The following is a 27,498-nucleotide window of genomic DNA, read 5'->3' as shown; positions in this document are numbered from 1 at the left end:
TTTTAAACTGGATTATCCTGAGCAATCCCCACTGGCATCCACAACTCGCAAAAACCGCAGCACAGACGCAAAGCGCAGTGCTGCGTTTAGACTGAATAAGTACACCAGGCTCGGGATGAGACGCATGGGAGTGACGTTTCTATCCAAAACTAGGCTATGCATGCAGCATTGGCAATGTGTTGTCAGACGTGTTGCCCACCCAGTTTGTCCTCCCTCCCCCACCAGGTCACGTTTCTTTACAGCGGGATTCACTTTGCTGCGTGCTGACGATTCCACCGCAGCTGCACTTCCCCGGCCAGCAGGGCTGTCGTGCGCATGGTAATTATATCCCTAAAGGGGGGGGGGGTTGAAGAAATTACCGTCTGGCTGGCACACTCAGCATCTTGCGATGTATTTAAGGGGGTCGAACAGAGGCAAGTGGGCGGACTCCGCAACACCTCCGCGGACTAGAGGATAAGTGTGATCGCCGGCCGCATTAGTGGGCATTAAACAAGGTCGGAGCCGTTTGCCTTGTGTGAATTTTAACTGAATACGTCAAGTAACAAGGCCCGTTCTTTATCGTGGGAGTTGACTTCATTGAATATGAATTCACCAAAGGACCGTTTTATGCCTTATTATTATTACATGCGGGCTCTGTGAAACAGAGGACAAAGCAGGCTTTAGCAGCTAATGAAACCATTAAACAATGACAAATCTGAACCCGGCTGAGCACTCCACTGTGGTTACAGTTTGGGAGTTTTTCAGTTCTTAATGCCTTTTTGGGAAGTTTCTCCTTTTTTCACTTTTTGTTGAAACAATTTAGAAATTGGACCATATTTGTCCAATACTGACATTGGATTTGTTTTATGGTCGTTTACTACAGAAAAAGGCCTTGAGAGGCAGAGCACGCCCCTCCTCGGATCTGCTTATGATCACAGTTCCCCTGTAACTCCAGATGGCTCTCTCACTGCATCGCTCCGGCCATTACCTACAGCCCTTATTTTGTTTGGTCATCTGTCTTCAGAGTCTCAAGTCTCTTGATCCGATAGCCATCCTCCCACCATGCACCTCCTCGCCCTGCCATGGCTATGAGCCTCCCAAGCCACCCCACCCCACCCTTCGTTTATTTGATTTGGTTCCCTAAACGCCTATCATTTTCCCCTTTTCCGTTCCTCGAACTCAATCTGCCCAGCACTCTTTCCATCAGGGCCAATTATCCCTCTGTCCATTCTGAGTCTGAGTGGGTGTGGGGCAGGGGGTGCTGGTGCTGGTGGTGGTGATGGGCACCTTAACCGTTCTCTGCTAGCCAAGTCCAGTCAGCCTCCGCCCATTACGAGATGCTCCCTGTGCATGGCGATCGAGCGCTGCCATGACAGTAAAAGCTACACTGCTACACAGCAACACTAAATAAATCATGACTTGGAAAGTCCATAATCGTAGTAGTGTATGGGCTTCTTTTCTCACAACATCTTCACAGCAGCGAGTCGGGTTAAGAGGGGAAAAATGTAAATTAAAATTATATTTTTGTAGTTAACAATAGTTATAGAGACTCAAATACAGCTTTTGATAGCTGCAATACAAGTCATTTTCTGGGCTCCACTGCACATAGAATTTCGGTTTGTCTATCTCCACGCCCCAAAGAGTCACTTTTCAGAATCAGATATCTGGGCAGCGGCATTAACGGAGTGCCCATTAGGGGAGTGACTTTTAATGGTATGCTAATGGCTTTACAGTGTTAGTGCAACCTCTGACCTTTATGATGTGTGGGAAAACGACAGCCTCTCTATGAAGGGTTTTCTTGCTTTTGTTCTGCTCTACGACTTGCTAATGTGCCCGATGTTCAGCAACAGCTGGGATTCAAACGACAGTGTCAAGAGTGCGTAAGGCTACTGAATAGTCAGGGAGCCCCGTGCTGCAGACAAAAAGTGTGATGCAACCCTATAACCCCCTAAAGAAGCAGCATACATTGAGAACACGGTCAATCCTGTCGAAATGACATGGAGTGAGGTCTTTGTTCTTGAGTATATGCCAGCTCTCTATGGATGCTTTATAGTAGTTAAATTGCTATAGGCAAGAGCAAAGGTTAATACATGCTTTTAGTTGCTAGGTTTTCCACATTTGTTATGATATTCTCCACAGTTTGTCTTTTGTTGAATGTTACACTGAATAAGAATAGAGCAAGAGAGCACAGACAGAGAAGGGACAGAGAGAGTACAGAGAGAGAGAAAGAGAGGGATAGAGATTAATATACTCAAACATTGTCTGTGTCTAAACAGTTTAACATATCTTGATATTAGATTTTGTTGACATGGAAAATCCTTGCATGAGTCTTCTTTTTATTGTTCATCTCCTTGCATCCAGTTGTTTTTTGGGGGATTTCCGCATCAAGCCTTATGAAAGCAATAACAGTGGCCATGCTCAAAAGAACAATGTGGGAGAATCAATAGGAGGGAACAGGATGTGCCATGGATAATGGCTTTGGGTCCTAGCAGCCCCGGTGACATGTTACATAACTCCAACCCATGGTGAACATTGATTTTTCTTATTTATTTATATAACACAGCCTCATATGGCCCAGAACTGCTGTACCATTTCTCTCTATGTGCACACACGGTTTGGGATATTAATCAAGCAAAGAGTTTTATCCCAGCACCTAAAGCCATCTCCAAGCCAATGATGCACACTTAAAGCCGTCAATCAAAACACCTGGAACAAAGAGGCTTTTATTTTGACGTTATCTTTTACTACCTGTTGGCCAGCCACAGCTGACACGTGAAGCATGCCAATGTTAGCTAAGTCATTAAATCGGTGACTGGTTAACTGTTGTTGTACTATTTTGCTATCAGGGAGCCAATGTGAACACCAATGTAAAGACTGAAAGTGGTCGGGGACACAGCACACAAGGCATTTCCAGAACAATCACCACAAAACAAACATCCAAAGCACTAAGACCAGTGGTCCCAAACAGGAGTGCCTCGGTGCAAGGCTAGGTCAACCGTAATGCACGTTTTGATGTGCATTACTATCCATTCATTACTTCACATGATGAACAATCCAGCTCCATCTCAATGCATACAAATAATGCTATTACTTTAGATTTTTACGTGACTGTATCCACATGAAAGTTTTCTGAATAGTGTGTGTAAAATATATACATTATTATTATAATTATTATGATACTATTATTACATATGATACTGGCATGCGTTTAAAAAGGGTCTACATTAAACCCATACCGGTTCCTTTCGTGGGCTACTCACCAGCTCATAGGTGGTGACCACCTTCTTGAGGACCTCGGGGGGCACACCCTGGGCCTCAAGGTTGGGGTACTGGTCGCCAAGGTCGAACAGCAGCAGGGGGCTGCCGTCGGGGCCCATGAGCCTGGGGCAGAGGGCCAGGATGCACTGCTTCAGGTTGGCCACCGCTGACAGGCCGCACAGCTCCTTGAAGGGCACGATGGCGTTCTGGGGACGGAGGTGGACAGACAGCGAGAGAGAGAGAGAGAGAGAGAGAGAAGACTGTTGGCAAGGATCAGGCATACAGCGCCACACAGGGGAATGTACCGTCTCTGATGCACACATCAAAGCTAGCTTTGTAGAATTTTTATTTTTCTTGAATATATATATATATAATATTTTGCTTTATAAGCTAGGTACATGAATCTCATGTATAATGATGCACTCCTACAAAAATAATTATAATTCTATAAACTTCTTTACTGATTCCTACTCTGCTACCAGTTGTGTGTTTAAAAAACCAAGTAATTATACTTAAGAAACCAAGACATGCTGCACTTGAAGTCTTTGTTGTAGTGACTCCCAATTTTGAATGCATGCAGTCACTGTTCTCAGCCTCAGCAAGTCCAGTACTCTGGGTGAAAGTGTTCTGCAATGACTAAATGTAAATGGAACTCAACATGATGCAGCCAAAAAGGAGGACACCAGAAGCCTCCGCCACAGAGCCCGACTCAAAAGAGAACGGTGTTCGCTTTCCTCGCCCGGGGGCCCTGAAATGTAGATCGGTTAGATCTTATCACAGCTTCCTAGGCTTATTATTTCTGACAGCATTCATCTGCACTCCTGAGCTGGAGCCTGGTGTACCTCTGCCATAGCGAGCACGGCATGCCTGGACATCCCCGCCAAAGGGATAAAGATAGATGTACCGTATATATATATATATACACATCATGTTGGACAAGACGGGAGCGCTGCCTTCAGCAGGGGACATCCTTGATATCCTGTATGAACCCAAGTCTTCAACAAAGGGACATCGATGCCGAGGCTACAGTTTTGTTACTGTTGGCATCATCTCTCTACACGAACATACTGCACACACGACCACATGAAGGACTCTTCAGTGGTATCATGGTTTAAGTTACATGTTGGCTGTCATAATGTGGGGAAGATTGCTTAAGGCAGCTTTGGAAGCCAAGTAATTAGAAATACACATAAAAACTACCAGACACACAATTCTGTTTTATATGGGGAATACATAAGCGTTCGCTGACTCCTTAACTTTGAAGTTGTTAAGTGTCTAAAACACCTATATTTTCCTTTCGGAAAATAGATGTGCTGCCAACATGGGATATATACGCTGGATAGGGCTTTGACTCCGAACTTCGTTATTCGAATATAATTTGAATATTAAAAAAAATTATAATATTCGAACGAATATTAGGCAGCCCTTAATATTCAAACCTTTTATGGGCATTATTTTTTGTAAACGGGACGTAGACCGACTCATTTCACGGATTCCTGTGAGACCAGGTTGCCTTAATTACATCTGTCGCATATTTAAGGTGAAAACTAAATGTCAACGGAAAGAGGCGGTGGTTGCAAAAAGTATTTAGATCGCTTATTAAGTTCACTCGTTGCTTATAATGGTTTATTCGTTTATTCGTTGTAAAATTAATAAAATCATTTTTTGAAGTTGCAGGTTTTTGAAATTATTGGAAGCGAGTCGAGCTGACCTTGCCTGCTATACCCACGGCCCAAAATAGAGAACAGTATAATTTGGATTAATTAATTTGGAGTAATTAATTTGGCCTCAATTGGTATACGGAAGCGAACGCGAACTTGGAATGAACATGCGCAACAGGGATTTCTAAAGGTTACTGTACAGTGGTGGAGACTGCAGGAGCTGAAACATCACTACGGTAGAGCTAAGAAGGATCTACGAGCGCTTGTTCAGACCAACCTTACCAACGAACGACTACGAAAGAGATTCGTAGCAAAGAACATTTCGAAACACGCAAAATGTTAAGGTAGAACTTAAAGAAGAGGTTACCGGCGCATTTGCGCATGGTAAGGCTATGTGCACGGTGCGACAACTTTTTTTATGAGATAGAGAGACCCCCTTAAAGATGAAAAGATAATTCGAACCCTTCGCCGGCAATTTAGCCTACTATCACTCACTGTGTGCCTAAATTGCTTTACAAATTTCCACCCTCTCCATCAATCAACATATTTTTAGGCTTCAGTGAACTATGCTATTGCTTTTATAAATAAATAAATAAACAGTTAAAGTTAGGCGCGGCGTGATACAGAACTCCAAACTGATTGGACGTCATAGCAGTTATGTATATGCCCATTATACAACAGTTAGGAACCAATCAGATTGTTTGATTTAAACCACCCGTTTTATAATAATACATATTTGAATATATTTGAATATTAATATTAATAAAGAAACAAACAGAGCAAAAGTCTGGGAAAAAGTCAAAGCCCTAACGCTGGATAGGTGTAGTCTGGTGGTTTGCAAAGTAGTAAAACTTGTAGCACAAGTAATACAGAGGACATTGGCAAGAGTGTTATTGAGTATATGCAGCAGCTGTACCCATATCATAACATTGGTTAAAATGTCTAGATTCAGATGCTTGAGTCTTCTATTCAACTCCACTATTGTGAAAACACAACACTAGCACTGACAAAAATAGCCGTGCAGCACTATCAGAGGAAGTGCTTGTGAGAGGAAACGCTTGTTATCTGTGGGAACTTTCGGCACTGGAAAACACACCTGCATATACACTCGCACTGCAAGGCAACCTCCCCAACACTCTCACACTCATTTTCTCACTATCAATCTCTCTTAAACACCCTCTCCTCCCTCACACACACACACAAAGTCAGAAAGAGACATGCACACACAACCCTTGGGGTCCAATCATAAGGATTTCATAAACAAGAGTATTGGGACGGAGAAGGAGGGGCGGTGTGTGTGTGTGTGTGTGTGTGTGTGTGTGTGTGTGTGTGTGTGTGTGTGTGTGTGTGTGTGTGTGTGTGTTCCTCTCTATATGAACTTCCCTTTTCATACATGAAAAACAAACAGTGAGAAAAAAAGGCATCAGGTATCATAAAGGTCAAGGACATACACAACCCACGGTAGCAGAGCCGATCAGAGGAGTTGAAAGCAGGGTTTTCTAAAACCAGACAAACCTTAAAAGAATTACAAACAACACAATGCATCTAAAACAGCCCAGAGATGAATCCCCTCACGAGAGTTTGTCACATTTTTTGTGAGTGCGGCCTTATAACCTATATACGTATATTATTATATATATAGGTTATAATATATTATATTATATTATATTATAACCCTAAATATTAAAGTATGGAGATGAATGCAGTCGAAGCCTCTGAATAACTACGGCCGGCTTTAATAGAAGCCCCGTCTTGCCAGCTCGGCAGTGGGCTTTGAAGTCCCACAGCAGACGGCCCTGTGTGTTGCACAACACACAGGGATTAGATCACATCTGATTTGAATCAGGCCCAGTGGCTTTGTTTTGCTGCTGCCAAACCAACCTTCTCTCCTCCGACACTCCAGAGCCTTTGTGGAGGACCTGGTTATGATCTACACGAGACTTTGGGGTCGAGGAGACTTTTGTATTCTTTTTTTAGTCCTATTGATGATTGTCATGTAAACAAATCTTGCAACGCATAAACCGCAACGGTACGATCCATGGCGACCCAGATTAAATTTTTTATTCCCCTTGTCATTTACAGGGGCTTTTAACCATAGTACCTTACAGCAAATACTTTCTTTCATGAGCAGGTAGGGATTATGCATCTTGCTCTAGGAATGTCTACATTTTTTGATATGGATGTGAGTTGAACACAAAAACCCTGATCTTTGCAGTGTGTTAAAACCATGACATGGTTGAGGAGCACTTGGCAGTAGAGCTCTTACCTGCATGTTTTCCCGGAGGTCCGTGGCCTCTCTCAACGGGACGATGGCCGTTTTGAAGACGTCGTCCAGGGCCTTGATCAGCAGCACCCGCATGCTGGCGTACTCTCTGCTCCGCTTGGCCTTTCGCACTGACAGCCCCCGCTTGTGGGGCTTGCCGCCCCCTCGTCGGTTGGTGATGGCGACGTGGACGAACAGCCAGGCGTGCGGCAGTACCTCCCCGGTGAGAGACTGCAGCGGTATGTGCCGGAAGCCAGGCTGAAGACACTCAAAGGGGATGGTGTACTGGCCGATGAACTCATCGCCGATGTAGTCATCGTCCAGCACCACGAAGCGCACCATGGCCAGCTCCGGGAGGTTGATCTGGAACTCAAAGCTCTCGTCGAAAAGCGGGTTCTCCCCGTTCTGGGTGACCGTCTTAGTCCTCTGTTCAGCGCAGTCCGCGGGTATGCCGTGGATCTCCACGTACACGTAGGGGTCCACCACGTCGCCCTTGGCCCCGGAGCCTTTGGGTTTGGGGAAGTTTTGTCCACTGATGATCTTGATGTGCAGCAGCTGTGGGGACACGCCGGGCACAGAGTCTTTGGTGTTGGCACTGAAGTAGGACACCTGTTCCCTCATGATGGCCGGGCGCAGAACGTAGCCGCAGCTTCCGTTCTGACGGAACCAGCCGATGTTCAGGTCCATCATAAGGCCGGGCGTCTGGTAGTTCATCGCAACGATCTGACAACCGCACTTCCAGAAGTCTTGAGGATTCATGTTGCTCGAGTCGATCCGCATCGGGCTGGGGTAAACGCGCGCCAGATACTTTTTGTTGTAATTCACAAAATCGCCCGGATTGTCGCTCGCACAACGGCTCGCAAAGACCTCGTTGAAGGAGCACAGCTCCCAGGGCCGCTGGTTCTGAAAGGACGTCGGGAAATCTTTGAACTCCACCGATTTACACAGGGTCACCAGGTCGGAGAGGTCCTTGGAGAGCTGGAACTTCTTGGGTGCAGGAGTCTGCTGTTCCCCAGACTCAATGGTCATCCGTTGGGACATCTCCGCGCCCTCGTCCTCATCCGTCACCTCACCCTCTGAACCGGTGACGTTTGTGCCGAGCTTCTTGCCCTTCAGCAGGATTCGCCCTTTCATCTCAAAGGGCGAGGGGAGGTAGAGCTCCTCGGGTTTTGGAGGGTCGAGGTAGAGCTTGTCGCCCAGGATCTTTTTCAGGTGCTGGAACATGACCCTCTGCTGCTTCAGGGAACAGTGATTTTCGAGACACAGTAAAAGCGGGAACTCTGACGCCACAAAGGCGTACTTGTTGATGATGTCGATGACGCTGCGGAAAACGATCTGCGAGGTCATGGTGTGTCCGGTGTAGATGACTGGTTCGTTGTCGGGCCCGTCCCACACGTCCAGCTCTACGCTGCGGCAACCCATCTTAAGGGCCCGGATGTACCCTGTGATGTCCGAAGGCCCCCTGAACTGATCCTCGATCAGGTACGTGTTGTGCGAGGCGTTGATGTAATAGTGAGACAGTGGCTGGTTCATGTCTTGGCACACTGTCTTTTGTTCCGGGTCAAAGATATGGCACTCTGGCGACATAAGGTAGTTAGTGAAGCCGTCCAGGGAAAGCCAGCCTTTGAGCTGGCCCTCTCGGGACGGTTCGTAGCTCTGGATCACCTCCAGGCTTGTCTCCTCGCTCACTTGAGCCATGCCCTGCTCGGCCTCGAGGAAAATCATCAAGTCCTTGGTATCCAGAAACTCTTTGTTGCTGGAAAACTGAACAAAAAGGAAATAGATTTCTGGCCGGGTGCAGAGGTCGTGAAACACTTCGATGAACTCCTCTTTTGTCACGTCAGGGCCCGTTTTGTCCTTCGCCTTGTGGAACTCCTTGAATTTCAACTCTATCTTAACATTTTTTAGTCCCGGGTTTAGATTCTTCACCAGCTGCACCGCTGCACATATGTTCACCTGCTTACTGTTGTGGACGTCGGTCTCGTCGAAGAGTTCCCCGAGCCAAGAGGAGCGCATGCTGTTCTGGATGCTCTCGATCATGTTCAAGGTGTGCTTCCCGTAAGAGATCAGGTACCTCAGACCCGTCACCCAGATGTTCGCCACGTCCGCGGAGTTCGCCACCAGGTCCAGCGACTCGTAGCTCTCCCCGTAGATGATCGAGAAGGCGCAGTCCTCCGATATCTGATCGTATGTGCCGTTGGTCCGGAACGTGTCTGTGTTCTTGCCTGTCCGCACCTCCTTGATGGACTTGACGTCGATCTTGGCCTTCTCCGACTCCTTCTTCGAGGGCTCCCACCTCAGCGACTGCATGTCGGCGTCGAGCAGGAAGTAGCGGTGGTAGACGCGGGAGTTGGAGCGCACCTTCTTCAGCTCCGAGCCGTCCACCATGGCGTTGATGCAGTCGCTGGCACTGCTAATCTTCTTCTCCGTGGGCATGCTGCTGAAGGACACCGTCTTCTTCCTCTCTTTGCGCTGCCGCGAGCCATCCTGCAGGATGGGGTAAAAGAGAGGAAATATTACCATTTAGCTTTTGTTTTATTATTACTATTTAGAAAGTAGTCTACCTCCTTAAAAAACAGGTAGAGGTGAGGCATGTTGCTCAAGGATCAGCGGAGAGCAAACCATCGAGCCACTACACTATCTGGCTCCACAATCTATATTCTATTCTTTGATTGTGTTCATTAGGTCAAGTTAATAACATGCATTTATTGTGTTATTAATATGCACTATATTGACGTAATAATGATGTTGTTAGGGAAGAGAAATTCACAACAATGGCAACCACTCAAAACATTAAAATGTTCATTGGTTGGTTCCCTAGTTAGACTTCCTGAAATACTAGTGGAAATTTCACAATTGATAAAAAGTCTGAAAAGTCTGGGAACAGAGCCTGCATTAACTAACACTGATTGAAATTTAACCGTGTTTGACCCGAGGGTTATTTCATACAACCATAGCTCTATATTTTGAAAGCATTACTGGTTTTGGGCCTGAGCACCACTAGAGACGTTTTTCCTTTCATCCCAAACTCTGAGAGCTCAGGGGCCACGGATGATCAGCCTTGACTTGATTTAATTGAGAAAATAATCACACAATTTTGCGGAAGTGAGCTCTCTTAAGCCCAGTGCTGTTTGTGTGCTTGACCCCGCACAAATCCCCCCACCCCCCCAAACTCATCTCATCTTGCTGAATGGAGGTGGCCTTAAAAATGGGTCCTGCAAGGAAATCACTGGGGCAGTCGGGATTACTCTGCTCAAACGTATTACACAACAAATTGATGTTTTTAGGTTTTCCATTTATGAACGCTAATCCCTGTCCCAGAAAGTCTAAAATGTTAACCCAATTATCCCCATTGTTAGCAAACATCCAACAGATGAGAAACTCTCAATCTGTTCTTCTGCTTTGTTGGACATGTTTTAATTGTCACTGCACTCAATGTTTATTGGCAGCATTAAAAGCGAAGAACCTTTTGCAGGTGCTTGAATATTAAATAATGATGGAATAGAGCACACAGCCCGACGTGACATCCCTCCGGGTCCTGAACAATTACAGCTGCTTGGTTTGATAAATTGACATATTGTTCAGCCCTTTTTTGGTTTCCTATAGAGTTTCCTCACCCTGGATGTTTATCTTACAAAACCTCCGCCCAGCAACGGTTAGTTTTTTTTTTTTTTACCATAAATGGTAACGACGACAGAGTTTAGACAATGACATTTTATTGATGCGTTAAGCAAACGTAGTACTTACACAATGTACTGTCTGATACTGATACTGTCTGATCCAGTTTTCATATTCTTGTACAACTAGAATCTAGCTCCTGGACTTCCAAAATGTTCCATTAAGTCAAGTGGTTATTAAATTCCTCGGATTAGCATCGGTCAAACTCAATACTTTTGGCATTAGTGTGTTAAGGGGGTTGCTGCTTGTGTTTTTTGGGTTATGAGTTAGAAGTAGCCTTTATAAGTAGGTGAACAGTCAAGGACAGAGCCTTTCATCTATTACCGGAAGACGTTCAGATATTATGTCTACTATTTCAGGCATTATAAAAGGAAACATTTTCAGACTGGAAGAGAATGAGCTTTTCCTTTTTTAATTTTATCGCTAATCTATTCCACAAGGTGAAATAGAATTTAGACTACAAATGCTGTACCTGTATGATTGGTTTGGTACATATAAATGTGCTATTTATTTAGTCTTTCAACCTATTCAGGTCTCAATTAACCGACAGTACTGAAGTGTATGGTATACAAAAAGGTAAATAATCAAGTACAGTAACGCATTAATAATATACTGTAGATACGGCACAACCAAACAATATTTCTGCAATGGATTATTATGTATGGTAATATTTTCTATAGCTAGCATATAGCAAGAGTACACCTTCTTCTAAGAAAACACAAGGTGGACAACTCAAAGCACTATCCTAAACAGTCACTAATGGAAACATCTCACATAAATGATCCCTGTAAAATTAAGTTTAGAAAAACAAAACTTTTCCATTTCCCAGGAGCACGAAGCAAGCATTTCTCACCCATTTTAATAGTGGCCCATGTTGACTATACACAAATTGATGAGTGCGATTATTCCTTACTCCCAAAATAAACCATAAGAAGAGCCTTTTGGAGACCATCAGTACAAACTGCTCATCAGGCTACAGAAACACAGGGACCAGAGTCGACACAGCAGAGGGATCAGGGTGTGAGACCACCGCCGACAGATAGAGAACAGACAGGAGGCCTGTTAAACATGACAATGCTCAAATCTCTCAGTGTGTATCCAGAAACAATGGGAACATATGTGTCCTCAAGCCTGCGTGTCACAGACTATAACCCCGTATGGAGGAATTAACAGGATTTTCAGTTCAATCTGCCAACCAATCATAGATTCTCCACCGCTGGGTTTAGGGGACACATGGGACATGACCATGTTAAGCTGCACTCTTAACAGACTCATTCCAAGTACTTTCTCTGCAGAAAACCACCCAACCTTTCTTTGCTGCTAGTTCCGAGGCTGAAAACAGATGCAGCCTTATTAAAAGTGACTAGACTGTAAATCCTCTTACTGCGCTAGGTAGCTCACAGTGACAGGCATGTTGATCCAAGACGCGTCAAGCGAAGTGCCATTGGAATCAATAAGGAACTTAAGTGGCTCATGTACCTTGAGGAAACCCCATGCTCTTGTACAGGGGGGAGGACATGAGAGAGAGATTGTGTGATTGTGTGTGTGTACACACAAATAACACAGCTTCCTTTTGCACCGTCTACTGCTCAGGTATGGCTCATCAGGTAACACAGGGGCTTAAGCCAGCAGGCATGACTGAATATAATCCTTATTATCCCAGCAAGAATTTGCCCCGCTCCCTCTTCTTTTCCCTCTATGCAGTTATTTCACTCGGTTTGACCTTGAGCTTCTGATAATACACATTACACGATCACATTCTCAAAACAGAGTGCATAGGTTTTTTTATACATCTTAGTCACCATCCATCATTTTAGTAGTGTTATAATATCACTTTGAAAAGACAGCATTGTTGTACAATGCATTATTGTATTGTATTTACACAACAGATTTTACTGTTTTACTGAACACATACAGACGTTTCAAACTGTAATCTATAACAAAATGGGTCTGCAGTTCTTGCCAACACAGAGTTTCCCTAGCTGTTAACGATAGCAGCAGGGGTCTGGTTCTAACCAAAGGCGGGTCCTTCGTGACCTTGACTACCAGGCCCAGCATTATCCTCGGGATTTCCTGTGGACCGCGGCTTAGATCCAGTAAACAATTGCAGCTAATGTCCAGTAAACAATGGCAGCTAATGTCCAGTTCACAATAGGGCACACCCAGAGTCATGGGTCTAGCACTAGAAGCAGAACTTCCTGAGGTCTATTTTTTATTTTGTTTGGTAACCAACGAGTGCACCACCTGCCTGCCTGACAGAGATCACTTCCTTGGCTCATTATATAGCAGCTCTAGTGCACTCTATCTGCACTAAAAACAACTTGAAATGCAGAGGAGGGAGAAGGAAAGAGATTTCTGCTGCTTCCATCACTACAAATACCACCAGATGATTCACTCACTTGAAAGACCATGGTAATTAACACACTCTCTCCAAAATAAAACCCAGATGAAAATGTTGTCCACTAGACCAGAGACCTATATTTAAAACAAGCTTAGGAGTAGACATACTGGCCATAACCAGGAATTTCTGTCTTACAAAAGACACAAATACTTCCAACTACTCTGCAGCAGACAGTTCTGCAGTGGAACAGCGACAGAGGAAAAACATCAAACAAAACCGTAGTTTGTGTTCCCTTGTCCAGACAAATCAAGGGTTATCAGGTTCTAAGGTACTTTTTGGGATAAAATGAGTAGTTTAGTTTTGGTCATACTCAAAGTAGATGGAAGACATGAAAAAGAAAAATAAGACTGAACAGAGCTCCAAGGCCTTCTACAGCAGCATTCACGACCAGCAGTTCTGAAAAAGTCCATCTGATTACTATTAACATGTCTGCATGCAGTACGTCTTAGCCTTGTGAATAGAATTAGATGTTATTGATGATATGTTGCACAACAAATCCCAATCTTTTATTTTAATCTTTTTTATTTTTTATATCTCCATTCATCAGAAATATCTGATTCCATCATCGGAAAAGTAATGGGAAATACCCTCTGGGTTGATTTGGCCTAAACCTCTCCTAAAAGGAAAGGTTTATTGTGAAATAAATATAGTTTGAAAATTGTGCACATTACAAACATGCTTTCAATCCACATGGGAAGGGAACAAAGCAGTACAGTGTGTGTTTGTGTGTATATATATATATATATATATATATATATATATACATATATATATACATATATATATATATACACACACATATATATTTATACATACATACATACATACATACATACATACATACATACATATATAAATTAGACAGACAGAGAGGACGAGAGAGGACAAGAGAGAACAAGAGAGAGAGAGCGAGAGAAATATAGAAACAGACACAGAAACAGAGAGACAAGAACAAGAGACAGCGAGAGCTCTACCAAAATACTCCAGTTCTCAGAGGTATGCGAATCCCCTAATGGACCAGAGGATCCTTTTTCTGGCTCACTGAGCAGGTAAGGACTGTATGTGCAGGATGTCACAGAGGACTCATTAGTCTATGGTCTAAAGACTCTCGTCAAGCCTCCTCAGCTGACCTGGCCAATATTACAACATGCCATGTCATCTATCTATGTACAAAAACAAGCCCTGAATATGACTGTACTATATATACTTGCTATGAATCCGAAATGTTGCGCCTGGGGTTAATAAAGTACATTCTTTCGACCAGTGTATGATTTATTTAAAAGATACATCTTATGTGTTGGTACATTGCAGTATATTTTGATATGCCTATACGCATGTTCAAATTTATGACGTGAAGGTGAACGTCTGACTGCTAAATGGGGTTCCCGGCTATAAAGTGCAGTAAGTGTTTAATCTTTGAAAGCACCATAAGCCCATTTAAAAAGTCAAATACTCTATATAACCCTCTAATGTTGTTTAGTAGTACAGTTTGTCTTAACCAGCCCATAAAAAATCTGATGAGAACATGACTAGACCTTAAGGACATGCTCATCGACAACAGTGATGACACACCGGAAGTGATGCAAGACAGTGTCTAACGGACAGTGGGAGTTGTGCAGTTGCAGAAAGAGAAGACATTTTCACAAAGGTCTTCTGAGTCAGCGCCACAAGTGGCTTGAGAAAAAATCATTGACAGCTATGACCAAAAAAGTGTGTACAATAAAAAATATATATTAAAACACAAGGGCGAGCCAAAGTGAGGTTCTGAAGGTGATTCATGTCACAACTCCAGTGAAACAAACTGAGGAACTATGTCTGGCGACTGTGTAGACAGCCAAGCCATCCTGGCAAATGCCTACACTCTAAGCTGCCCTGCCTGGCTGTAAATCAGGAAGAGAACTGGCTAAAACAATTACAAAATGACTGGGCGAGCAGACAAGCGTGTCGGCCACAGCCAAATCCCAACATTGGCAGTTCCTTTTGTCGCTGTTGCCAATGTCTTGCCTACACTTTTTTCTCTCATCATATATGCTCAAACCCTGAGCTATCACTTTGATGGGATGATTAATTTTAAAAGGGCTGGAATAAACAATGAGATCAATAATACACGTTCAAAACATCATAACTTTATAGTCAACATTGAGTTGGTTGTTGTTTTTAATTGTCCAATTGAATCCATACCAAAGTTCCTCTTTTCCCGTTACATTCTGCAGCTTTACAGCTGCCCATCTCAGCCCCCTGATGAGCTCAAACTTAGTGAAGACCCAGCTGCTGTTGTCCAAAACATAGCATCACAGTTGGTCAATTGCTGCTATTGCCCTCCACCGATAACAATCTATAATGATGTGTGATTGATTCATGCGCCGTCCAATTGGGTGCAGACACTGGCCTTCCCCTACGGTACCTCCTTCTAGTTGGTATCCTTGCCTTCCATCTTGAGGGGCATTCCAATAAATAAAAGGTTACCACATATTCATTATTTAATTAAATTATCAAGCAAATATGTCATATAAATCAAACTTCATTGGTTAAACTGTTGTAATAAAATGCCCATTACTTTGCTAAGTCCTTAACTTGTTGAATTTATTAGTAATCCAATTAATAATCAGAATAATTATTGTATTAGCCCACGATAATTCCCGCAGCACACTTGGGACACCATGGCTGACCCAGAGTCCAGAGCCATAAAATGGCCCTGAGCCACAGTATCCTAACTAGGGGTGTGAACGTGTACACGTGTAACCGGTTAGTAAATCATAACCGTTTAGGAAAAATCAGTACACGAAAACCGAAAAAAATAATTCAAAATCTTCAATCAAAATTAACACGTACTATTTATTTAGAGATTAATAAAGCTACAAATGTTCCACTTTGACAACGTTAATGCGCTAAGAAATGCATGTGATAAATGTTGGGTAACTGATCACCGGGCATTACGTCATGTAACACGTAAGTTTCACTTTGGACTTGCGATGGCAGCTGACACGAAACAGCGAAGTGCGGCGTGGAGGTTTTTTGAAAAAAACGCGAAAGGAGACCAATGAAATGTACACTGTGTGGTGTACATTTGGCTTTTAAAAACGATGATGGGGGGGGGGCGTCTGTAGGAGTGCATCTGCCAAGCAATCAACATAATATTAGCTAGAACCCTTCACATGGTCAAGAGTCTGCCTTATCATGAGGTGACACAGCATGCGAATGCTTGAGGAGGAACCACGCAACCGTCTGAGGTGAATCCATGAACTAAGACGCACAATAATTGAGGTGGTGGTCCATTGGTTGTATTGAGAATGAGGAGTTGTCGTCACGGCACAGTGCCCCCCCCACCCCTTCCCGCCATGTTGGAAGGTACGCCCCTCCGAGTGCAGCTGAGCTTTGCGTTATTGTTGACACGGTAGCTGCTAGCAGAGAAGGTTGTTGCAATTCTGTACTGTTTTAACAATGCCTGGAAATAACTGCTGCGTTAAAAACTGCTTCAATGCCTCACACAATCGTCGAGGAAACCATAAGAACAGTGGGCTACAGTTTGTCAGGTTCCCTAAATGGACAACGCACTGAAGGCTGCCCCACACTACAAGATGTTTTAATCTTATGCGATTTTTGAGTCGGATGTACACCACACACATAAAGAGAATCTCAGCCCATTTGTTGCTCTCCGATCGTAAATACAAATACATGAGATTCGAACACAAGACGGAACATCACACATCGGACAATCTTGTCCGATAATTGCCCGCTGCAGGGCCGTGGAGGTAAAACTAGAGCAACTCGCGTCAACAGTGAAAATGGATCAGCTTCTTTTGACAGCAGTGGTTTCCGCGGTGCTTATGCTTACATAATATATATGCATAATATAACAGAGAATGTCCGCATCAGTTCGGCCGCGGCGCAATTAATGAATAAAGATCATAAACTGAATGGCTGTACAAGTGTTCTGAGACACGGCTGCGAACCGGCAACTTTCAAAAAAAAAGTAGTGCCGGTTTGGTGACGGTGCCGTGCCGCTGCCGTATCCAGTGGAATAGCCTACATTGACTATAATGGTTTCTAATGTCTTCTTGTGTTCTCTGCATTTTCACTAGGACCCTTTTCCTTCGCCTTATTCTTCTCCATTTATTTCTTTATTTCTATCTCATAATGTCTCCTGCGTCTCTATGTTGCGTATTTCCTCATCTGTCTCTATGCCGCTCTGACAACGTTGCCCCTGGCAACCGATAGCCGTGGATGCCATCATGGCGGACGGGCTTAAACCCCTCCCCTCCCCAAAAATCACATGACTCCTCATTCTCAATAGCGCGACTGCGGTCCACTTAAAAAATAAAAAATAAAAAACGGTTAACCGTGTACACGAATAAAAAGGGGTCATGTAACCGTTTACAATTTTTTGTAACCATTCACACCCCTAGTCCTAACCTTGCTTGTTATAAGAGGAGGTTTCCTTCTTGGGGAGGTTGAATCAATTTGAATTTGAGTTCAATTTGAATAAATGCTAAGCTAGGCTTAGCACTTAATGCTCCATTTCCATCGCAAGTCCGCATCCAAAGAAGGAAGGAACGTGAAACTTGCCAGGAACATAGAAGACAGCTCCCTAAATATGTCAAAAAGGTTTTGCTTTGATATCTCATTCCATGACGTAACAGTGTCAATTAGCGTAATTGCGTGCATGCGTATGTCTGTATGTGCTTTTGAGAGTTAAAAAGAACTCAGTGCTGAAGGGCAAAGATCTGCCCCCGACATAGGCCTAGATGAGTCTAGGAGTGATAACTATAGCGGTGATTCTCATGAAAAGGGCAGCCGCTGGGATAGGCGATGCATGGGCTTCAAATACCTTAGCCCTCAGCACCGTGTTACGACACAGGTCATTGTTTTGACAGTCAACACAACTACAATGAGCAAGCAGACTGGCAAACAGGCTCTTAAGAGAGACACCTCTGAAGGCATTCATCGCTAGAAGCTTTCTCACAACATCATTAACCCATCGAATAGCTCACAAATACACAGAGATTTGGCTATGCTGAGACTGAATAAAGGCTTTAGATACTGAATATCATGAAGAAACCTGGAAGATTCATCCTTGGTGCATCCAGGTTGCTACAAGATATTATAATATTAGTTCTCATATTTCTCACTTTCTAAAATGCATTTATTTTAACTCTGCCTTTCTAAAATGTTTTTTAAACTTTGCCTTTATTTTCTATCTATTTTACTTTTTACTTAACTATTGTTTTCTTTTATTGTATGACAATGTTTATATGTGAAGCACTCTGAGTCTGCCTTGTGTATGAAAAGTGCTATATAAATAAAGTTGCCTTGCCTTGCCTTGCCTTGCCTAGGGTTAGGCTTTAGATACTGAATATCATGAAGAAACCTGGAAGATTCATCCTTGGTGCATCCAGGCTTTTAATAAAAGACAAGGAGATGTTAAGGAGGAGGCAAAGAGCCTGAGAGTACACAGCTTCATGGAGCACAGAAAAGATGATAAGAACTTCTGACTGCAGAGAACCGCCGAGTCAGGGCAACACTTTTGTTCCCCTGACGCTGACAAACAGCCAATGGCAATCAGGAAGCGCTGCTGAAACCTCAGACATCAGAAATCCAGATGGATTTTCAAACCCTGCCAACAACCGCTTCTCTTGTAGCAGAGAGCTGGACCCCAGAAGTTATGTCTCTCTCTCCGTTGTAGTACAAAGTATGACTCGCAAAGTACCTCAAGAGAAGAGGCTGTGCAGAAATAAGAAATGTATTAACCAGATCAATAGTGTGATATCAAACCTGGAACCAATGCGTAACTCTGCCCCTTTAGTTTTTTTGTTTCGTGCCCAGGCTCTGACCATCAGGTTTGGTTACAATCAACCTGATCTCCAACCTAAAACAACATAATAACCCCAAAAATGACACAAATGGACTATTCAAATTATTTTTATATTAACATTTGACTTATATTGCAAACAACCTATTTGGGCATAGTAGGTTGGAGTGCCAATGCCAAATTATCCTCTGATTAACAAATCCTGTCTGCTTCCCTACCAACAGGGGGCTCCGTCAGCAAATATATTTCTGATATCAACCCCTCTCACCTCAAAATGCATTGTTGCTGTAACTTGAAACCACCGCTAGGAATATAATTTATATCAACACTGGTCGAGAGCTACACTGAACACTGACGCACCTTTCAATGCAAGAGTTTGCTGGTGATTTCGGTTTTCAGCCATATCAGTAATTCGCCTTTCTACAGTTCTCGCAGAAATGGCTGGAGATCCTGGAGATTATCATGTTTTTTTCTTTGGTAACCCATCAAATATAACCTCCCAACTTCTGAGGAAAGCCAAATTTCTATATTCTCCATCCGAGAATGGCTTTCCGTTTAGCAATGCACTGCGTGACATTATAGCAGCCTTCTGTAGCTTGATTTTTGATGACACATAGGGTTTTAAATAGCCTGGCTCCGCCCGCCCCACCTACTTCCGCCCAAATTTAATTTTCCCTTCAGTAGTCAGTCTGGGGCTGGGGCTTGTTAGTGGGATTTTGCCCGAACAAATTTCTGTGTGACCAATCAGCGAACAGAGGAAGTGGCTGAGAACGATGACGTCAAAGTAGCGACGTATTGTCAATGACAAGACCCAGCCTCGACAGTTGACTGCAAACATTATCTCTGTCCTTACTATCGAATATTAATGTAGAATTTGTCATTGTTCCTTGAACTCTAAAATTAGATGAACAAAACCTGCAGCTATCGTTGACAGACATCTTCACGCTTCATCTTGTTTTGTTTGTGTACACAGCCTGCGCATGCGCGCAACGTAGTTCCCGGCCGGTCCCGGCGCATGACAAACGTCACGACCAAACGCTATTGCGATTGGTTATGGCAGATCCAGAGTGGCACTGGGCAGATCCAATAGTTTTAAACTTCAACAGACACCCGCCTCCAAGTGAGTGAACGCCAATTACAGCAGTTCCAGACCTTCTGTACAAATGAAATGAAGTACGATGGTCTGGTAACACCAGGCTAGGTTTTAAACCCACTGCTTTGCTTCTCGTACTGGGTCACTCCTTCCTTGAATGATTCAACTCTATCCGCCTCATCTTTGAAATCTTTTTGTGACTTTAAAACACAGTTTGTTTTTCCAAGCAGGCTAAACTAGGCGACTATTAGCCAACCTACTATTTTTAGCTACTGCCATAATAAACTTGGATGCAATAGAATAAAATAGATAGCTAACTAGCCTAATGGTATCAGCTTCCACTCGTCTGCTGATAAGAGGGAAGGGGTGAGGGTGCTAGAACCCTAAATTTTGCATGCCCCTGTGTGTGCTGTTAAAAGTTCATTATTTCAAGATTAATTATTATTTTGTTAACTATTATACATTATCTCCAACCACCTGGGTTGGAGAAAAGGCTGGCTATAACTATAACTAGAAATGCAAGATCTGAGATTAGGATTGCATAATACTGAGATATGAAGCTAAGCTTGCCTGTTCCTGAAGAATGCTGTGGTGACTTGTTAGAATGTTTTAGCTCAGTAGAACAAATATTGAAGGTCTGGGCCTGCCCATTCGCTCAGCTAAACTAGGGACCAGCACCTCTGTACTGACAAAGCCTCACCTGAATGGTGAACCGGTGATTGTTTGTTTGTTTGTCCAATTGTTTGTTATGTCTTTACATTCATTAAATTCCAACCAGCAGATTACCTAATCAAGTAACATAACCACATCATAATTATGATAACGTGGCATTTTATCAAAATCAATGCAGCCTTTTATTTTCTCAAGTGCAATTCAAAAGATTTGGCCATGGCTTTTAGAAAAACAGTTTGGTTTTATTTGTATATTTTCAAGCAAGTACAGCATGAGCATGACATGAATACAACAGAGTGCCACCAAATCCAACTCAATAGCCATTGCTGTTGAATTTTGCCCCTGCCTTTTCCAATACGCCCTGCCGTTAAATGATCAATCAATAACCATAAGCGGTGCTGGCGTCACAGCTCCGCAAGAACATTTAAGAGCCTGTTTGCCAGTCTGCTTGCTCATTGTAGTTGTGTTGACTGTCAAAACAATGACCTGTGTCGTAACACGGTGCTGAGGGCTAGGCTAGGGTGACGCATGAGTAACACGAGATAGAGAGCCGCCACCCGCCCACCAAAGAGGAATAACAAATCAATAGGAGGATTAATTTGTTATGCATAGGATCGATGTGTCGGTGATTGTGAGTGGCATTGATCCAGAGGTACATGACACTAGGGACTGCTCTTGTCATGAAAGCTAGTTCTGTGTTGCTGGTTTCTTATGAGAGTTCTGGGTCTCTAGAACTTCAACATGCTATGGTTGTGTCAACAGTGCACAGAGAACATAATTAGCATATATCAACTCCAAATAAAGCCTCCATTTGATCATTTTCCTAGATTGAGATACACATTTCTATAATGTTGGCCTATATTGGCTTCAGTTACAAACAAAAATCTGCCTTTAAAAGGCATCTCTATAAATAATATAGCATCTATTTTCTAATGTAATAGGCCATGTTGTTGAACAGATCAACTCTCAGAAATATTTACTTGTTACTTCACCAGTCACCATGAATAATCTATTTTTGAATTGTTCCACATTTAAAGAAATAGATTACTTGTTACTTCACCAGTCACCATGAATAATCTATTTTTGAATTGTTCCGCATTTAAAGAAATATGTAACCAATGTTTATCTGTGGGCCATTTGGGGAGGAAACCTATTCATTCACAAATATAGAGAAGCCTAACCACCCATTTTTTCCTGATGAATAAAGTATTTAATTGCATGGCAGCTACTTCCAATTAACATTGAGCACTTTCCTATGTTTTATTTAGCGTACCGCCTCCGCAGCCTACGCATTGACTTTCTATGTCATTAAAGCTGACCTTTAAACAAAACAAAATACGCTGTTAAGGGGACAGACATTGGAAAATCCATAAAGAGACACTTGCCTCTACTCAATACCACTGCAGCCAAACTTTGAACTGAGAATCTATGACTCAACTACTTGACACCTTCACTACAATGGTGTTGGGCAGATTAAGCATTGTTCACAAGCCATCGTTTATCGGGACGGCCATTCAATATGCTATGTGGGAATAGCAATTAAAAAGCTAATATATCATTTCCTGAGCAGGCAAGGGCTGACTTCACCTAAAGAGTATGGGGGACAATAGAGAATGATTAATAGATATCTCGTTTACACCAACATTACCCTTCATTACAAATGAATAAATCCACTGCCCATCTCTCACACACTCAGAATCACACCTCAACATGATAGTAGATATAACCCTGCACCTAAAAAGGTTGGAGATGAATCTTGAATTAAGATTTATAGCGTCACTATATAGAACGGGAAATACCTTTTCCCCTTGGAAACATGGACAATGTCTGATGTTTACTTTGGAGAGAAGAATAGCGACAGGTTGCCCTTGGCCAGCGCAACATTTCTTTACTTTGGCTAAGATTCGCTAAGCGGTTTGCATGGATCAGAAGACTAACCGCAGGTTGAAACAACTCGGTGGCTAAGAGTTGTTTTAGAAAACCACCGGTGCATCAGCTCCTGAACTCACCTCTATCCAGCTCTCTTATCACCTCCTCAGTTCTCTTATCCGTTTTAATGGGCTTCATCCATGTTGGTTTCATGAACGTTTTTATTGTCCAACTGCATGTTGTAATACAGTTTAGACATTTTTCAGTCAGTGTACTTTTTTATGACAGTGCATTTTGTCTCTCGTAGTTTATTTATCTTTCTATTCCCCCTGCCAAGTGAAGCACAATGTGGTGCACGGTTATGTTGCAATGTATATAAATCAAGCTTTGGCTTAATTTATTTGCTCTGTAGATATGAGGCAACTGTAACCATGACAAATTATCAGTAAAAATAACAAAATCGCTATTGATGGGTGTCATTTTCAAATGTGTACAGCGATTCTAAACACAAACATGTTTCCTTCAGTAAAAGGGATCGTGGGATGGAAACTTCTAAATACAGTTAAAAAAACAGTGGCAAAAAAATATCAAAAAGCAGGTGGATATGCAAAAGATTGTGCTACCTGTGTAGGGACATTGTTATTCATTAACGTCAGCTGTGTTGAAATGGCATTGGATAACAAGCAAACACTTCTTTAGTGTTGAATCAGGTCCAACCTACAGACATTTAGGTCAAGTAAACATTTGATTATATAAAATGCATATGTTCTATCTATATCTAAAGAGGGTTAGCGATTACCCCCGCCCCAAAAGAAAAAAGGCATTTGTGTGCCAAGAATACACATTATATAAGATCGTAAACTCATAGGGAAGCTGGTCCCAGCCCTGTGTACATTACAGGAGCATGTGTGCAGTCTGTGACCCATATGATGTGTAGTCCTAGGCCAGGCTGATGATGTCTGCTGACATGGCTGATGTCTGGTGAAACCCTCATGAAGTAGGGTAGTTGTTTTTACCTGTGATCCATTTCTTTATTATTTTTTTCTACATTCATTAAACCCCAACCACTAGAGGAAAACTAAATGCGATCCATCAATTCCTGCCTCCGTTTATTATATCCAAAAGGTTTTGACTTTCTACCCCGAACACCGAGTCATTCTAGACGCATCACAACGTCCTGTCTGCAGAAACTCTCCAGAACACTGTACTGTACCAGAGAGGACGGGACGAGGCCTGGCAGAGCCTGACCACCTCCCTGCCTAAGTGCCCCCCATGTCGTGTGGATGATGATTACAGCAACCGTTGGCCCGGAACAACCCGGGGGAGGTGAGGTTCTTGGAAAGCCCCATAGAGAGCGCTGCTGGGGAAGGGGAGGGGGGGGGGCTTTTAATCGACAACCCACGTCAATAACAAAAAGTAGAAAATAGGGTGGTGGCTGGACCCGAAGCAGGGAATGCAACCGGGAAGGGGAATGAGGAGAGACACACACACACACACACACACACACACACACACACACACACACACACACACACACACACACACACACACACACACACACACACACACACACACACACACACACACACACACACACACACACACACACACACACACACACACACACACACCAGGTCTGCCTGTTAAAGTGATGTAAGCCATTTTTTATGTATTATTTATTTGTTTGGTAAAATACGCCCTCAGGCTCTATATTCCATCGTTGATGGCTGGAGTGTTCACTGTAGGCTGTTTGGTTAGTAACATTGGTCTCCCAGTCCCTGCTCTCTGCAGTAAACGGAAGAAAAATTATCTGCTATTGTGTTCCCACTTTATTCAATCAGGAGAAAGCACTCCCCTCGAAAACAAAAGCTGCCCTAGAAAGAATGAAGAAAAGAAAAGAAAGCAACATGAAAAAGGAACTTTATTTTCAGATAGAACGTTAGATCGCGGTTGTACAGTATTATGATGGTTTCTCTGTTAATACCTTCTCAAAATACTTCACTAGTTACAAATGCTTGTTGCACTTTTCACTTATTTGAATTTCAGCCATTAATCGGGAGTAAGAATTAATAAATAACCGAAGACAGACCTTATAAAAGGTTTCTGGCTAAATTATACGAGTTGCATTTTTTAACAGTTTTACCATAAATCAAATTTATAGAGCTGGGAAAGAGGTTGATGTTAGCGATCAACTTGATGTTTGCTTGTTGTTGTACAGTCCACCCAAAATCCTTTTGGAGTGATTAACAGTTAAAAAGGTATAATAGGCATATGTAATGCCTACAGTCCCATTCAACTCAATGACTTAGTTTATTGTCATGTGAGTCAGTGCACTCCAACACCACGTACAAAGCGGCTAATTACATTAACGCTGTTTTTTCAGTATGTACCACCAGGCCTGAAATAAATTCCAGGGGAAACATTGGATTAAAAATCAATGTCTAGAAGTGTATCACACTAGCTCTGCAAAACACACACATACTGTATATAATACAGTCAAACCGCTGAAAATGGAAATACAACCAACTTATTCCAGCACCTGCAACAGAGCCATGTGCTGGAATAGCAGTTGTGTGTAGGTAGCACTAAGGGATGCAGTTGCCAGCTCAAGCTATAAAAAACTGCAAAAAAACAGGTTACATGGCAGCAGCATTCCCTATGACGAGAAAGGGCCCAGGTGGCAGGTGATCACAGATGCAGTGACCCATTACGTTGCAGAGATATGTTCCTTATATAGTATAACGCCACAGTGTGTGGATGTGCTGAGCTCATTATAGAGAGCCGTTGTTTAAGATGATCACGTCTGATGGAGGGTTAGGGTTCAAGGACACCTACTGTATATTATAATAACGCTACGATGTGTGGAGCTAAAACTCAGTGTTCATATTCCAGCTGAAAGAGAGGGTTTACTTGCTCTGTAAAACATCAATAAAACACAATCCCGAGCTCTATCGTAAAAAAGCGAAACAAATCTTGAGCCTTGCCATTGATACAACTCTGCGTTGCCATAAATGCACAGATAATGTAATATAAGTGTGTGTGCAGGCTATGCATAAATGAAATTATACCTATAGTGTGAGACTATTTATTTAAGTATTCAGTATTTCAATGTGTTCTAGCATATGCATGTTCCTGTGGACACATTTATGTGTTACATAGAAACGCATTCATAAAGTAATTGAACATTACTAATAATAGCAATTGAACATAACAAAATTGAACAGCTTTCTAATAACTACATACATAACGTAACCCTCCCTCATATCAGTGTTTTGTCTGTGCTACAGCCATGTCCTTGTTTTGTCAATGTTGTTTCTTAAATATATAAATAAAATGTAAACAATTAAATAACACTTATTGAATACCCTTTTTACATTAATGATTAAACACGTTTTTTGTTTCCTTTTTATAGTGGGTGTTATGAAAGTCACCAGATTGACAGTGCCATCAGGGTTTGCAAAAAGATTGCAAATGCCTTTTCCTTCAGTTGGAATAAGAAGAGATATGGCCCTGGTACTGGCTGAGCTCCGTCTACCTTCTCACAAACTCATCACGCGTGCCTAACCAGGTGGGGTTCAAGACTACGGATGGTAGAACGAGTATTGGAACAGAAGATGCTCAGGTCCTTGGAGCATGCGAGAAAAGCAGGCACCTGGTGCCCACCTGGCAGGAGTCAATAAATAAAGCCGTCAGTCCACTGAAGGAATTTACTGATGCCCTATAGGGTGAGGCCTGGTGTGTCATACCTCAAACCTCCACCTGTTAAACAACAGCCTCCTGCAGCCAGAGAATGGGGAGACAGCTCACCAAACAAAATCAGGAGCCACATACTCAACAACCTCAACAATAAATACAGTGACCCTGTAACACCGGAACTCCTGGACAGGGCCTCACTCATGGATCCCCGGTTCCGGACAACCTACACAGCAGATGACAAAGTGGACTGTATCAAGAGAAGAGCTGTTGCAGAGCGGATGTCTCTGCTGTTCTAGCTGGGAAAAGCTAATCCGAGCCTGGCACATCTGTGCACCAAGAAGAAGCTGCTGAACCTGTAAAAAAGAAGGGGAAAAGTCTGGCAAGCTTCTTCAAGAAGAAGACAGTGTCGTCTACCTCCCAGTCAAAGATAGAATTTTTTTTTAGCTAAGCTGTCACCCTACATCTGAGTGAGATAGACCCTGACACAGACCCACTGCAGTGGGGGAAGCTACATGAAGATAACTTCCAAAAAAAAAAAGAGTAATCTGGCTAAGAAATATGTCTCTGTTCAAGACACAAGTGGCCCTTTGGGGAATGCGCTTTCAGTGCGGGGGGTATAATTGTAACATGCCAAAGAGCATGCCTCAAGCCTCGATTCCTCGAGAAAATCTAACTCCCTAGAAAGTTAGGGATATTATTTTGCTTGAGCATTAATTCATTTATTTATTGTATAAAAACAATTTGACGTGTTTTTCATAAGACATTTTTTCTATTTGATAAAAATTAAAAGATCTTTGCACAACAATGACAGCCAATTGGTGCCGTTTTCTTTATTTCTTTATTTTGTTTATCTTTTAAAAGCCGATTTGTTCACAGGCCAAGGCTACTTTGTATGTCATTAATTAAGGAAATATGTATTACAACCCTAGCAAGCACACAAAAGTTCCCTGCATGGAAACTTCTCAGGGCAGGTTCCTTTAAGTAGCTAGACCAGATGGCTGTTAGTGTGACAAGGTGGTCCACGTTGCGCTAAACCACATCCTGCCATGACTACAGATATTTAAAAATCACAAGCCTGAACTGCAGTGTTGCGACTCACTGGTGTGCGGCGGACAACCT

General features: G+C 42.8%; 1 protein-coding gene across 1 annotated transcript in view; it reads right to left on the bottom strand.

Moving 5' to 3' along the window:
• The window catches only part of plcl2 (phospholipase C like 2), a 46,131-nt gene that overhangs the window by 15,124 nt on the left and 3,509 nt on the right, over positions 1–27,498 (bottom strand). Inside the window, exons 3-4 of the mRNA XM_084471349.1 lie at positions 7,165–9,648; positions 3,240–3,443 (exon numbers count right to left, since the gene is read on the bottom strand). Coding sequence (XP_084327475.1) covers positions 3,240–3,443; positions 7,165–9,648 — 2,688 coding nt within the window. The remainder of the gene's footprint in view (positions 1–3,239; positions 3,444–7,164; positions 9,649–27,498) is intronic.

Source organism: Micromesistius poutassou, assembly GCF_964030765.1.
Source record: "Micromesistius poutassou genome assembly, chromosome: 8".
NCBI classification, from domain to species: domain Eukaryota; kingdom Metazoa; phylum Chordata; class Actinopteri; order Gadiformes; family Gadidae; genus Micromesistius; species Micromesistius poutassou.
Note: the sequence above shows the minus strand (reverse complement) of the source record. Positions and strands in the feature narration are given on the sequence as shown.